This window comes from Trachinotus anak, unplaced genomic scaffold (genome assembly GCF_046630095.1).
Source record: "Trachinotus anak isolate AG129_WGS33_773 ecotype Australia unplaced genomic scaffold, CSIRO_AGI_Tana_v1 ptg000019l, whole genome shotgun sequence".
In the NCBI taxonomy this organism is placed as follows: Eukaryota; Metazoa; Chordata; class Actinopteri; order Carangiformes; family Carangidae; genus Trachinotus; species Trachinotus anak.
The window spans coordinates 6051691-6065485 of NW_027273870.1; the positions used below are offsets into that span (position 1 = coordinate 6051691).

Genomic DNA, 13795 nt, shown 5'->3' on the forward strand with positions numbered 1-13795 from the left:
TTTCTTCACATGCTCATGAACGCTTTCTCAGATTCTAAAACTGTTCCTCTCAGAGCATAAGAAAAATAACTTTTTTTTTTTTTTTTGCTGGTTGATTCTTTGACCTTTGCTGATCCACTGGAGAAGTTTGTACCTGTTACTGCAGTCCTCCTCCTCCTCTGTCTTAAGTATTTCTCTCGCTCTGTCTCTTATTTGCTGCGACTGTGTTGTTATTTTCCCTCGGTTACGTTTGCTTCTTCTATAGCATCCTCATAAAAACTGGAGAATTTGTTGTGGTGTAGCACATATGCACACTTTCACACTTACAGCACCACATATGTTTACTTAAACCTGATGACCCAATAGAAATAGCTCATACCCCCCTTTTGCCACCCGCCTTTTCTGCTCCTCTGCTCTGCCCTCCCTCCTTCCCTCCCCAGGGTAAGTCGCTATAGCCCCCCTTATAAACATAGTGATCTATAGGAGCCCTAGACCCAGACAGGTTTTTGGCATGGCTATGCAGGTAGCATTCCAGCACGGTTTGAGATCTTAGGGCCCTAGCCTCGTTAAAAGCCTGATTTATGCTCTACAGCTGGGCACAAAGGAACCTACAGGTTGGCTACCTTAATTAATATCACGCTCGCTACCACTTGGACCTATGCATGTTCCTGACACACCTCTAGGGAGAATAAGTGGAAGGGTCCGCACGCTGTATTTTTAACAGGCCAGTGACGGTGTGTGCAAGTGTGTGTAGAAGATGAAGCTGAAAAGACACAGGTAGCTGTGTTAAATATTGTTTCAAATGATTCTTACTACGAAGTTAAACTGGTATAATGCAGATTTTGTCTTTCAGGGTTCTCTGTGTTCACCTTCTGGGTCGCACTGGGTCCTATCGTCCACCATTTTACCCGCCTCTCATGCATCGCTATGGTGGCTGATCAGACCACATGTCTTCAATTAGTAAGCAGGAATCTGGTACGGCGAGCCTCGGAGATGAAGAATTGTGTGGAGCGTGGCCTGCCATTGCCAAGCATATGGCCCATCCGTCTTATGGACTGTTATTGATGGTAAACCTTACATGTAGGTACTAGCTGGCTGCATTCACCCCGTTCTAAACCTGTAGTCTTTTCTCTGGTATGTACAGCACAGTCATGTGTCACTGGGAAAGAATAATGTGCCCTTTAATTTGCAATCCAACTTTGACTCATGTGATTTGGCCATTTGTGTGCAGTATTTGTCCAAAATAACATATAAAGGTGTAGCACTCGTTGGTATGAAGCTTTTAGTGCAGTTATAGCAGCATTAGTGTCCAGTTCTAGCATTGAACAGAGGAGCAGCTCGCTTTGAATATCTGACCACTTCCTCGCTCTGCCGCATCACTTCCTGCTTCTGTCAGAATGTCTTGAAGGGGCTGAAATAGGGCTGAACAGGAGGCCATTTTGCAATTTTAATCAGGATTTGGAAACAGTCTGAGTTGAGAAGTGGCCCAGCACTGTTTTCTCCTCCATGAATTAATAATGGAACAGGAAATGGAGGGTTGGATGAATGGATAGTGGTCGGTCGCAGCATCGAGGTCCCACTGTTAGTGGCGGTGTCCTTATTACAGGATCAGTGAACTTCATATCTTTGGCTTCATATGTTATGACATAGCCGTGAATATAACTCGGTGAAATGAGGACGTGCGATACGCACATAAAAGAATTTTCATCTGCACTCACACACTTTAGTTCTGCGGTCACCACATGTACATGCACAACTCACTCTGCTTCCCGCTTGTACATTGTGTAAGGAAAAATAGGTTTGCGAGCTACATCTGACCTGAGATACCCCTTGATCTAAAGAGTCCGGCTATTGATGCTTCTTTAACCACTCGACCACCGTGTGCGCAGTCACACACACCAGATGGGACGCGTGTTAAACCCTCAGCCTCCACAGCTCCAGGCCACGGGACACTCCAAAACACTGGCCCTCTTGTTTTAAAGTGCCATGTCCCTCCACAATGCCTCGAGGCTCATATGCATAACGAGCTGCTATGGTTGGCCCAAGCTCACATGCCCTGGTCCTCTCACCCTGAGGTGGTAGGACAGGGTGAAAAATAACTGCATGTTTAAAACGGCCCTTGTTCACTGGTATCTCAATGATGGCCCGTGCTTGAGAGCTTCTGGGCCCACTGCGAGTGTGTGTGTGTGTGTTCAGGAACAAACAACTGAGGTCAACATTAGTGGTAACTTTGTGTTTCCTAACAACCCACTTCTGCTTAAACACCAGGGCATGAAAATGTGGTATTTTACTGCTGATCCATGTGTATCTGGAAACCCGACATTCACAGACCCCCAGACTGCTCCACCTGCAGAGCCGTCCCTGCAGAGCCGATGAGTATCTTCACCTGTCTCGCCTCTTCTCTTTTTCCTCTGCCCGTTCTAGGCGTGTCATTTTTTCAGGAAATATTATTTACAGTGACAGAGCACCTCAGGCAAAACGTAGGAGGAAAAAAAAAAAACAAAAAAAAGGCTGGCCTGATGGATTTTGAGATCAGCCCGACACTAAATGAGTGGGTGGAGAAGATGAGAAGTATATCGTGGCACAGGTGTTTTATGGCCAAAGGTAGCTTCCCTTTGAGCTCCAGAAAAGAACGATTTAGAGAAACTATGTGAGTGTGTTTTGTGTATTATAGGCCAAGCATGGAGTATTTTAGCGGTAAAAGAAAAAGGGTGAGGGAGATACTGTGTGAGTGTGCGTGTGTGTGTATGTGTGAGTGTGTTCATGTGCTTGAATGTGTGTGTGCGTGATTGTGAAAGACCCACTTTAACCTCTCTCAGTGCTGTCATCAGAGCATGTTAAGGAAATAGCATGATGGAAGGAGGAGTGACGAAGGAGCATGCAGGCTGCATGAGGGACAGAGAGCAAGAGGGAGAGGCAATGACTCTATCCTCCAGACACTGAAGTGTTTACTCAGTCCAGATAGACTGTGTGTGTGTGTGTGTGTGTGTGTGTTCCCTCAGCTCAGATACCCTGACTGCAGGTCTGTGCCTGTAGATCAGACAAAGTCTCTAACCCTCACTGCCCACTCTTCCTCTTCAACTTTTCTTCACTCTCTTTCTCTCTCTCACCCCCTTGCTCTCTTTCCCTCTCTCTCTCTTTCTTCCTCACTCAACTCTCACACCACCCTCCTCTCTTTCAAAACTGTCTGTCATTAAATACAGCAGGCTTAAGTTTCTACTCTCCCTCTGCGTTTTCTTTCACCCGTGCTTTTTAATGTATTACTAATGTATGACTGTTAAACTGTAATTGCATTGCATTATGTATGTATGTCTGTGTGTATGTGCGTGGATGCTTTATGTGTCCATGTATATGTTGCATTGTGCAAGTTCATCTAGAGTGCATTTTGTGCGTGTGATTCCTGGTTTTGCCTCATAAAAAACTACTTTTTCACAGAAGATGGACAAAGTAACAGCAACATTACACTGGCTAAATGTCAAATTAATGAAAGTGGAGTATTTTATGCAGACTGAATGAGACAGTTTCTCAGGAAGTACAACCAAGTGTCAGAGAATGAAAATCTGTATCAGAGCACAGAACTTTCCATTAAAAAAAATCGGTCATTTTTTACGAGAAAGGGGAGGCTTTCCTGCTCAAGTGTCTTTATGCAAGATGGTTAATTTGAACTTAAGATGCTGCAGCTCTGCTAATGACATGCTCCTGCCTGAGGGGAAACATAGAATGATTTATTTGGGTAATAAATGAAATATATAAAAGACATGTAAAACACATACAAAGAGTTCTTGTCTTGTCTTGTTTGTCTGTGAATTAATTGTAGGAAATAAGGATAAAACCAAACTACAGTTTAGGAGTTCACACGTTTTTGCTCCTGATACCAGGTCTTTGCATACAGGTGATTCAACGGCAGCCCTGGCATACATCAGTTTTATTAATCTCACATGATGCAGTTTTTGTTTATTCATTAATTATAAGTGCATGTGTTTTAATATCTGTCTCACAGAGCTGCTGATTCAGTTGCTTGTCATGTTGCAACCTTCATTATGTGGCATTTAGAACATTTGTTTGTTAGTGGAGTTTGATGTATTTTGGTTCAAACTCTGAAACTTCTGAAATGAAACAGCAGCTTAAACCACTGACATGTTGGTGATTTTTGTCCATCTTGTGCAAATATTCACCAGAAACATCTAAGGAAAAAATCAGAGCTTTTTTCTAAGCTGTGCTGTAATGTGACTGAGCTGTGTTCACGTCAGATCTTCATAGTATTTTTCCATGTGGTGTTTGTGCTGCTCTGTCCATCTCCCTGCATGTCTATGAAGACTGAAGAGGGGGAAAGTGAGGAGAGGTCAGATACAGGGCCCCGTATGCTCCGGTGAAGCTGAATCGCGTCCTGGCAAATGGTATGCAGGCTCATAACGCGCTCCACTCGTCCAATAGCTGGAGACGAAACAGTTTTGACAGTGTCGAATGCCCTGCCCCGGGGGCCTTATCATCCCTCGCTGCTTGCCTCCCTCCCTCCCCTGTTTCTCCTTTCCTGATGCTATCTATCTGGAGATTTATGCAGAAATGTGCAGCTAGTCGACCTCCCTGGTCCCCCTCCATCCTTTCTGCAGGGACGCCAGCCTGTCATAAGCTGAGCTATGCAGAGATAGTGAAGCTGAGGCTGCTGGCCTCATGTCTCACGGAGGCTATCTTGTCTGTGCACTTCAAACAGAGATGATGCTTGTAAGGAAAGACAGCAGATGTTCTCATCTGAATGCTGCATTGTGAAGGTAAAAAAAGGCAAAAATATCCATGCATTCTGCTCTATTGTATTGTATTCCATTGAATTCTATTATATTTTTGTTAGATTCCTCATTAGCCTACTTTACTCTACTCTCCCCCGCCCTAAGCTGCAGTTTATTGAGACACATCTTCTCTTTGACAGAACACTTTTCACATTTCCCCTCTGAAGAGCTCAGAGACTCCTTGCCCATCTGGGATATTGCCCGAGTCCAAAAATACTCCTGCTTGATTAAGTCTTCTTATGTACCTGGATATGTGTGCTTAAACTGACACTTGGCAGTTTGCAGTTTCTTTGATTCCACTCCTTTATTTAATACCTACTCTACTGAGCGTTGGCTTTTGTTGACGGCAGTTTGATCCTGTGAAGCGGATCCCAACTCAATAAATAATCTCTGTGGATGCTTACATAAGCGATGGTCCATTTAATTAGACTGGTTAAGCTTAGAAGCCCAGAGGTCTTTTCACTGTACCATTAGAGCTGGGATGAGAAACAACAGAGTGCGGCCTCCCACCGTCGCTGGTAAGCAGAGAGCAAATAATGATCTGCATCAGAGACACGGCTGGCCCAGCCTATTATAAGGTCTGCCGGACCCAGCCGCACCCAAGCACGAAGCTGTCCAGCTGGGCTTAGTGGGAATGGATGAATGGATGGATAGATGGAGGGATAGACAGACAGACAGACAGACAGACAAATGGATGGGTGGGTGGATGGTCAGTTCAAAAACAGTTCAACCAAGAAAAGATCAAAGGGAGTAAGGTTACGCAGGGAGTCAGACAATGTAGAGTGATTCTAATTTTAAAATGATAGTGGCAAATGTGTGAAATACAAATGTCCACACACACACACACACACACACACAGACACACACAAACACACACACATATATGAATGCATGCATACATGGACACAGTCATGTGGTCATACTTGCTAACAATGAGCATGCATGCCCATTAAAGAAACACTCACTCACACGTGTGCATATGAAAAACACACTGACTTCCCCATCACACGCACACACACACACACACACACATTTGTCCATTGTGTATGGTGCATGCATTCATTGGCCTCTGTGTGGGTACCATCTGTCCATAGTGGGTTCTTAGTGGCTCAGAGACGCCCCAGTTCCACTGTTGCTCTTATCAACTTTCAGGAGAAGGAGAGGTGGAAAGGAAAGGTAAGAAGTGTGAAAGTGTGATTGGAGACAAAGCCACAGCCAGCAGATTACTTTAAACTGGGCACAGGCCCTCAAAGACCACCATGCATCTTTATCTGGAGATCTGCCTCCCCCCTTGCTTGTTCATGCCAGCGAGGCTTTTCTTCTCCCAGTGCACCTCTCTCTGTCCCCGTCTTTTGCTCTCTGAGCTCCCCATTCTCTCTTTTTCTCACTGCCTCTGTCTATGTCTCCCACTTTTTTTTCTTTCTCTCCTTCTGTGATGTGTGTAGTGGTTAGTGGTCAGCTTCTCCCAATTGTGTAATGTGTGACTCCAACACCAGCCAGCGTCGCAGGCCCCGCTCCACACCGGACTTGTAAAAGGCAGGGATTTAGGCCCGTTCTATTTCCTGGCTGGCTTTCTGTTTAGTAAACCGTATTTCCTGCATCCGGCTTTGTCTCAGGGACAAGTGTTGGTCAAACAAGCCTTTTGTCTCTGGCCAGTGGCTCAGCTCACCACAACAAGTCTGGCCCAGGACAAAGAAGTGAGTGTATGAGCCTGGGTGTGTGTGGCTGTGGCAGAGAAACACAGGCAAACAGAGGGAGATAGAGAAGTGAGCAGGAAGGTCAATGCCAGCCAGCTGCTCTATCAGGTATTTTCACGAATGCAAATGGATCCAGAGACAGATCCCCGGCATCTCTGGGTGAGACACCTCACACAGCACCCAAATATGAAAGGTGATGAATAATTATGGCTCGTTTGTTTGTTTTAAAAGTTTTTCCACCAAGGCCTTCGCCAGCTAAGTCAGCTGAAAGTCATGTACAAGAGGATGAAATCAGAAACCGAAGATGAGCTCTAATGGGAGCCTTCGCTACTTCCCCCATCTTCCTCTTCAGCTTCTCCTCTCCTGCTTCACCCTTCACCCCTGTCCAATCCCTGACTGTGAATACCCTAATGACATAAACAGAGCAGTAATCACATTAACGCCAGTTACGGCTGAGGCACTCTTAAGAGGTACTGTATTGACAACCCTCCGTCTTCCCAAGGCACTCACTCCAACACCTATAAACACTTATGAATATTGGCAAAGACCTTCTATTAGCATAATCACTTTTCAGGTGTGTGTGAGTGCTCCTGAGCCCAGGCGACGGATAACTTTGGGAAATGGCAGTGACACGCTGCGTCCGCTCGTGTCTCCAGTCTCTGTGCCTTCCTCCTCCTCCTCCTCCTTCTTCTCCTTTTGGAAGGCCTGCGGGCTAATCCTGTTAGCTCGTTCCTCCATTAGCTAAATGACCAATATCAGTGAGAGCTGCGTGGTCACACCAGGACGGCCTGTGCCCACTATCAGGGTTGGTCAAGGACAAAACAAAAAAAAAAAAAAAAAAAAGTGGGTCAAGCCAAGTCTGCTAACTTTTGGATGTATGGCTGGAAAGTTTGAGTGAGCAGGTCAATGGATGTTGGGGTTGATTGAGTGACAGAGGGAGAAAGTGACAGGTGATGTCAGTATTTTTTTCTTGTTAACCTGCCATCATTGGGTCAGGGCCATGCTTGTGTTGGCATCTGTTGTTTTGTTGGTTTGTGTTTGGCCTGGTAGGATAAAGGCAGAAGGGGGTGGTATGCTTGCTGTGCGTGTGTGTGGGGTGATTGAGGTTAGACTGGGTGTGTGTGGGACGGGGTTTGCGGGTTGCGTCCCAAACAATAATCAGCAATCTGAATGAGCAAAGTGTACATTAAGCCTCAGCTTCGCATATTTGTTTGTGTGTGTTGCTGTGTGTGGTCAGCACCGTTGCGTAGGACACTGGTGTGTATATGGAGTCAGCGGCTACAGGCGGCCATATCTGCTGTCTAAGGCGCCATAATTTCCCTTCTGCCCTTGCGTCAGTTGGCCTTGTTCTTTTTGCATGAGCCCTGGATCATATTCTCTGCCTGATAGCAGTACACTATGTCCGTTAGACACCGTAATAGCTTCCCCCTGCTTTGTGTTGCAATGTGCTGAAATGGCTTTGAAGGAGTTGTTTAAGCCCCCACCCCTTCTCTGCCTTTGCCTGTTCCACGTCTCTCCTCTGTGCTCTGCCTCTGGAGTTCTTACAGTATAGTTCTGCCTCTTTTTTCTGATTATCGTTCTCCTGCTTTTCTGCTCCTGATCCCCCTGCTCCCTCTCGCTATACGCTTTCTCTCTTCTCTCCCCCAAAGTCCGCTCTTTCAGCCCCTGCCATGAAATGGCAGCTAAGGGGTTGTCAGTGTGATTTCTCCTCTCTGCTGATCCTATTTCAAAGGGACCTGGAGATCCAGTATTAGCCCCAGCTCTCCTGCTCTCCAGCCCTAACTCACCACAGACTTGGAGTTACTGGAAGGAGAGAAACAGACAGAGAGAGTGAGAGGGAGCTCTCCTTTATTCCATTAGAGGACAGACTCGTTTATAAGATCATCCTTCCTCCCTCGCACAGTTCTCTGCTCTTCTGTATTAGCAAAAAAAAAGGCTGCAAGGCCATCAAACGCCTTGTCAAAATGTCTTCTCTCCTTTTGAATAACTGTCCTTCTGTCCCTTTGAGGACAGCTATTAAGGACACTGGTGGCCTTATTTAGGTATCTTGCCTGTCATTGTTGTGAATCTGGGCATGTGTTGGTCCGGATTGTTGATGCCCATCAATGTGTCCACTGCCTGCACGGGCATAACAATTATCGGTGCTGCTTGTGGCGTGAGCGCTGTTTGTCAAATGTCCATAGATGGGCTTGTGATTGCATAGCACAAGACACGCCGTTTTTTGATACATAAGAAAATTAATTGACTACTGCCTTTGAAGTGCTGTGTTGTTGCTCTGGTGTCCTTCAGAAATGTGGTGGGTTGTCATTAGGAATGTCCCCTTCACGCCACACTTCTCTCCCTCCTTCACTCCCTTCCTTTTTCCCTGCCTCCTTACTTCTCTCCCTCGGTGCTTTCTTTCCTCTGACGGACGCGGGCTGTGTCTCGGAGGAGAAGACAACATTCGAGCCAAACCACCACCACCACCACCACCCCCCACCCCCATCTCTCTATCTCGTCCTTCACAACAACAGAAAATTCATTTCCCTCCTCATGCATATACACTGTCTACTCACACATTAGAAGAGGGAAGTGTGTGTATAGGCTGCAAATCAAAGGAAAGTGAACAGCAGAAGCCAGGTTAGTACAACCGTTTTACGAGTGATATGGGGCTTTCTATTTAAAGCCATAAAAACACACATAATCAGGAAACATGCATATAGCCAAACCAATGTAATGGGCACATTTTATTTGTGCTTATGAGAGAGGGAGCAAAAACGTGTATGGGCAAATGGCTTTTTTATGATGGAAAAATTCCATAGTGGGTCAAAGCCCCTTGCAGGTGGCAGCAATTAACTGTAATTTTTGCAGATTGTAATGATCCATAATTTACCAGTATACCCCCCTTCCAACTCTTTTCAGTCAAGAGAAAAAGGTTTGCGTGTAGGTCTGATTGGGTGCACATTTTATGCCGTGTTCTGGTCTTTAAGTGAGATTGTTCAGAGGGGGCGCGGTGGCCGTGGACACACGAGATAGAAAGAAGAACCACACAACACCAATCTGCTCCCTCTGTCGCTCATCCACAACATCCCCCTTTTCTCTCCGCAGCCGTCCTCTCTTCCTGCCCCTTCTTCACCCCTTTGTCTCTCAGCCACAGCGGGCTTAAAACATGCAAGACTGTCCATCCACCATCTTAGAAAATCTCATAGTTGCAATCGCACACACACTCGGCCCATCTTCCTTCCTCCCTCTCCCTTGTTCTCCCTCTCCAGCACAGTATGGCCGTGGTTTTAGGTTCAGTGTCTGCAAATGACTTCAGAAAAATGCCCTCCAGTGAAAAAAGAAAAAAGAGAAGAAAGGATAAGAAAGCCAAAAGATGAAAGAGGGAGCACATTTGCAAGTGGCGGATGCTTCTTATTTTGCATATCTCTCACTTCTGCTTTCCCCTTCTTCTCCTTTTCTATTCACCTGAGAGGATTTAAATAAATCCATAAAGCATGAAATATCAGAAATAGAAAAGTAATGCATGAAATGCATTTTCATAGAAGCCTCCCCACCCACACACAAACACACACACACATACACAATTTTCCCCTTTGCTTCTTTTTGCTGTGAATGTGTGTTTTTTTGTGATAAACGCTGGTACAATTTATTAACATGTGACCTCTTATTTGTATTCAGCGTTAATATGCAGCATCAGATACATGTCCCACTTTAGCCTTGCTAATTCTGTAAACAAGGCATTGGAGGGGAGATGAGTGTGTTTAACGAGATTAGGCGTGCATTGTCAGGCAAATCTCAGGTCAGCGTGCAAGTGCTATTGAAAGTCAATTATTGTTTGAAATATTCCTGTGTCTTCTCAACTGTGTAAATTGTGTATTTGCTGCCTGAGATACCTCTCATAATTGTTTTATTCATTCTTTTGTTGAGCGTACACCCACTGCAAGTTAATGTTGGTTTGATGAAATTGAAAAATACATATTTAATCTTTCACATATGTTATAGTTCGGGATATTTGTAATAACAATTTTTTAAAAATGCGTTATGCAGTGTGTTAAGATTCAGTCATGCTTAATCACAAAATTAAAAGGGGAGCTTTATTTCTCTGTGTCAAAATGATTTTCATCCAATTATACCATGACACTTCAAGATTTTTAAAATCTTTTTCAAGCTTCTGTCTAATCACAGTCATTTTGGCAGTGCACTCTTAAAAAGAAATGTGTTTGCTGCTAAATTCTGTCACATGATTTCACTTTTTGATTAACACGTTTTATATATTTCAAAACCTGTCATCACAGAAGAGTTGTGCAACTTTTTAAATGATTCTACAATTATGGTGTTAAATCAGTTCCTTGTTCATCAGTAAGTTGTTGCTTATTATGGTTTTATCAGGTTGATGAAAATTTTGTTTCTCTGTATGTGTCCCTTTCTTCTTCAGATAAAGATGAGCCCAGCAGTTACACCTGCACCACGTGCAAGCAGCCCTTTACCAGTGCCTGGTTCCTGCTCCAGCACGCCCAGAACACCCATGGCTTCCGAATCTATCTGGAGAGCGAGCCTGGCAGCCCCCTCACCCCCCGCGTTGCTGCAGCTCCTGGGATGGGGGGGGACTGTGCCTCCTCCCAACCACCCCTCCATGCTGTCCACCTAGCTGATGGCAGTCCTTACAGCCTCCTGAGGATGCCGGGCTCTGGGTCTGGCCGGGATTCAGCATCCACACCTCGCGAGGGTCGTTACCCCCGGACCCCACCGCTGTTCAGCCCGCCACCACGCCACCACCTCAGCCCTGATGACCTGGCCCTGGCAACCCACCATCCCAGCGCCTTTGACAGGGTGATGAGGCTCAACTCAGTGCCATTAGAACCGCCTCCGAGCATGGACTTCTCTAGACGTCTACGTGAGCTGGCTGGGAATGCCACCGGGGCTTCCCCACCACTCTCCCCTAACAGGCCCAACCCTATGCAACGGATGCTGCAGCCATTCCAGCCAGGTTCTAAGCCTCCATTTTCAGCTACACCTCCCCTCTCCACCTCTCAGTCACCTTCTGGCTCACGTTCTACCCCCAATACCGTATCCAATGCAGTCCAGCCGGGCACACCTCTCAAGGCAAAGTCTTGCGAGTTCTGCGGGAAGACCTTCAAGTTCCAGAGCAACCTAATCGTTCACCGGCGTAGCCACACAGGGGAAAAGCCATTCAAGTGTCACCTCTGTAACCATGCCTGCACCCAGGCCAGCAAACTGAAACGACACATGAAGACACACTGTCAGAGCAAGTCGTCTGTGCTTAATGTCAAGTCAGATGACGGCCTCTCGACCGCCAGCTCTCCTGAACCTGGTACAAGCGAGCTGATGGGCAGCGCCACAGACGCCCTCAAGTCAGTGGTGGCCAAGTTCAAGAGCGAGAATAACGGTTTGATGCCTGAAAATGGAGAAGAGGAGGAGGAGGAGGAGGAGGAGGAGGAAGAGGAGGAAGAGGAGGAGGAGGAAGAGGAGGAAGAGGAAGAGGAGGAAGAGGAGGAAATTGAGAGTAAGCCTGGAGTGGAAGAAGAAGAGGGAAGGAATGACTATCGGTTCAGCCTGCGGCTAGAAGGGGCCCGCCACCACCAGAACAGCGAGGCCCTGCACCCACGCCGCCGGAGTTCGTCCCGAGAGCCTGGTGATGAGGACTCGGCCATGGAGTCAGACCGGGCCGATGATGGAAGCACCACTACCATCAATGGCCTAGGACCTCTATCCACTGACAACCTGTCCCGGAAGCTGCTTGGTGGAGGTGTCAGCCCTGGCTCCCTTAGTCCCCTGTCCAAGCGCATCAAGGTGGAGAAGGATCTCGACCCCCCCACGCCCACCATCCCAAACACGGAGAACGTCTATTCGCAGTGGCTAGCTGGCTACGCTGCCTCACGACAACTCAAGGACCCCTTCATCAACTTTACAGGTGGGGACTCCAGACAATCGCCCTTCGCCTCCTCATCTGAGCACTCGTCAGAAAACGGCAGCCTGCGCTTCTCCACGCCACCCGGTGAGCTGGACGGGGAGCGGGCCGCTTCAGGACGCAGCGGCACCGGCAGTGGGGCCAGCACTCCCCACGGCGGCAGCGGGAATGGCAGGCCGAGCTCCAAGGACGGCCGCCGCAGTGACACTTGTGAGTTTTGCGGCAAGGTGTTCAAGAACTGCAGCAACTTGACAGTGCACCGACGCAGTCACACTGGAGAGCGGCCCTACAAGTGTGAGCTGTGCAGCTATGCATGCGCCCAGAGCTCAAAGCTCACCCGCCACATGAAGACCCACGGACAGATGGGCAAGGATGTGTACAAATGTGAAATCTGCCACATGCCTTTCAGTGTATACAGCACTCTGGAGAAACACATGAAGAAGTGGCACAGTGACCGCCCTCTGGCTAATGACATTAAGACTGAGTAGGCAAAGAGCAGCATGCAGGCAGCTCTCTCTCTCTCTCTCAGCCCCCCCTGGCTAAAAAGCGACCCTGGCTAACTAGCCAATAAGTGAGGGGAAAGGACAACAGGGTTAGACACCAGTACACAGTACAGCCCTGTCATAATCCCCGACTGGAAAAAGCTGAATGCATGATCCATCATTGGGGCAATACTATTGCATCAAACGCAAAACTTTTTGAGCCTTTCTATTGTGCAATAATTTCCACGTTTTGTATTTTTTGTAACTGGACAGCATGCTCGGTGTGTTTTGGCTACTTAGAGAGAAAATTGTCCTCGGCTGGTGGGTTTGGTTGTACATGTGTTGCTGTTGATACTTTTGATTTCTTCAACATGAAAAAAAAAAAAAAAACGTTAGTTATGAGAACCCATGCTGCATACAGTATCTACTGTTTTACATATCATGTACAGTTTTGTGTTGGAACATAGTTGGACAGTGTCATATTATCAAAACATCAAGACAAGCAGGGTCACATGTAAAACTGATCTTTGTGAAAGATTTTCCATGCAAGATTGAGATAAGAGATATATATATAAAAAATTGGGCTGCCTATGAAAAGCTAGGCACTGGCGCCATTAAATATTTCTTTTACAAACAGCAATGAAATTAACAATATGGTGTGAAATGACAACAAAGAGTGCCTTGGATATTTTACCTGCATTAGTTAATCCTCCTTTTTGCTATAAGCTCGGAGTTTCAGCTATCGAAGATTACAGGACATTTTTGTGCACATATGGAATAAGCAGGTACTTGCATCAAGCACCTGTATGACCCCGTCGTTGAGTGACTTAGCAGAGCGTAAGGAACCAGCTGAAACGAAAACGAAAAAAAAAAAAGATGATGTGTATCTCTGGTAAATCATTTATCTGCCTGACTCATGTATATTGTTATTCTCCAGATTAT

At 46.4% G+C, this 13795-nt stretch overlaps 1 protein-coding gene across 1 annotated transcript in view; it reads left to right on the plus strand.

Annotated features, from left to right (window-relative positions):
* Positions 1–13269, plus strand: part of LOC139636728 (B-cell lymphoma/leukemia 11A-like) — a 32372-nt gene extending 19103 nt beyond the window's left edge. Inside the window, exon 3 of the mRNA XM_071505015.1 lies at positions 10878–13269. Within this exon, the coding sequence (XP_071361116.1) occupies positions 10878–12859 (1982 nt within the window). The 3' untranslated portion in view covers positions 12860–13269. The remainder of the gene's footprint in view (positions 1–10877) is intronic.
* Positions 13270–13795: the final 526 nt, after the last annotated feature.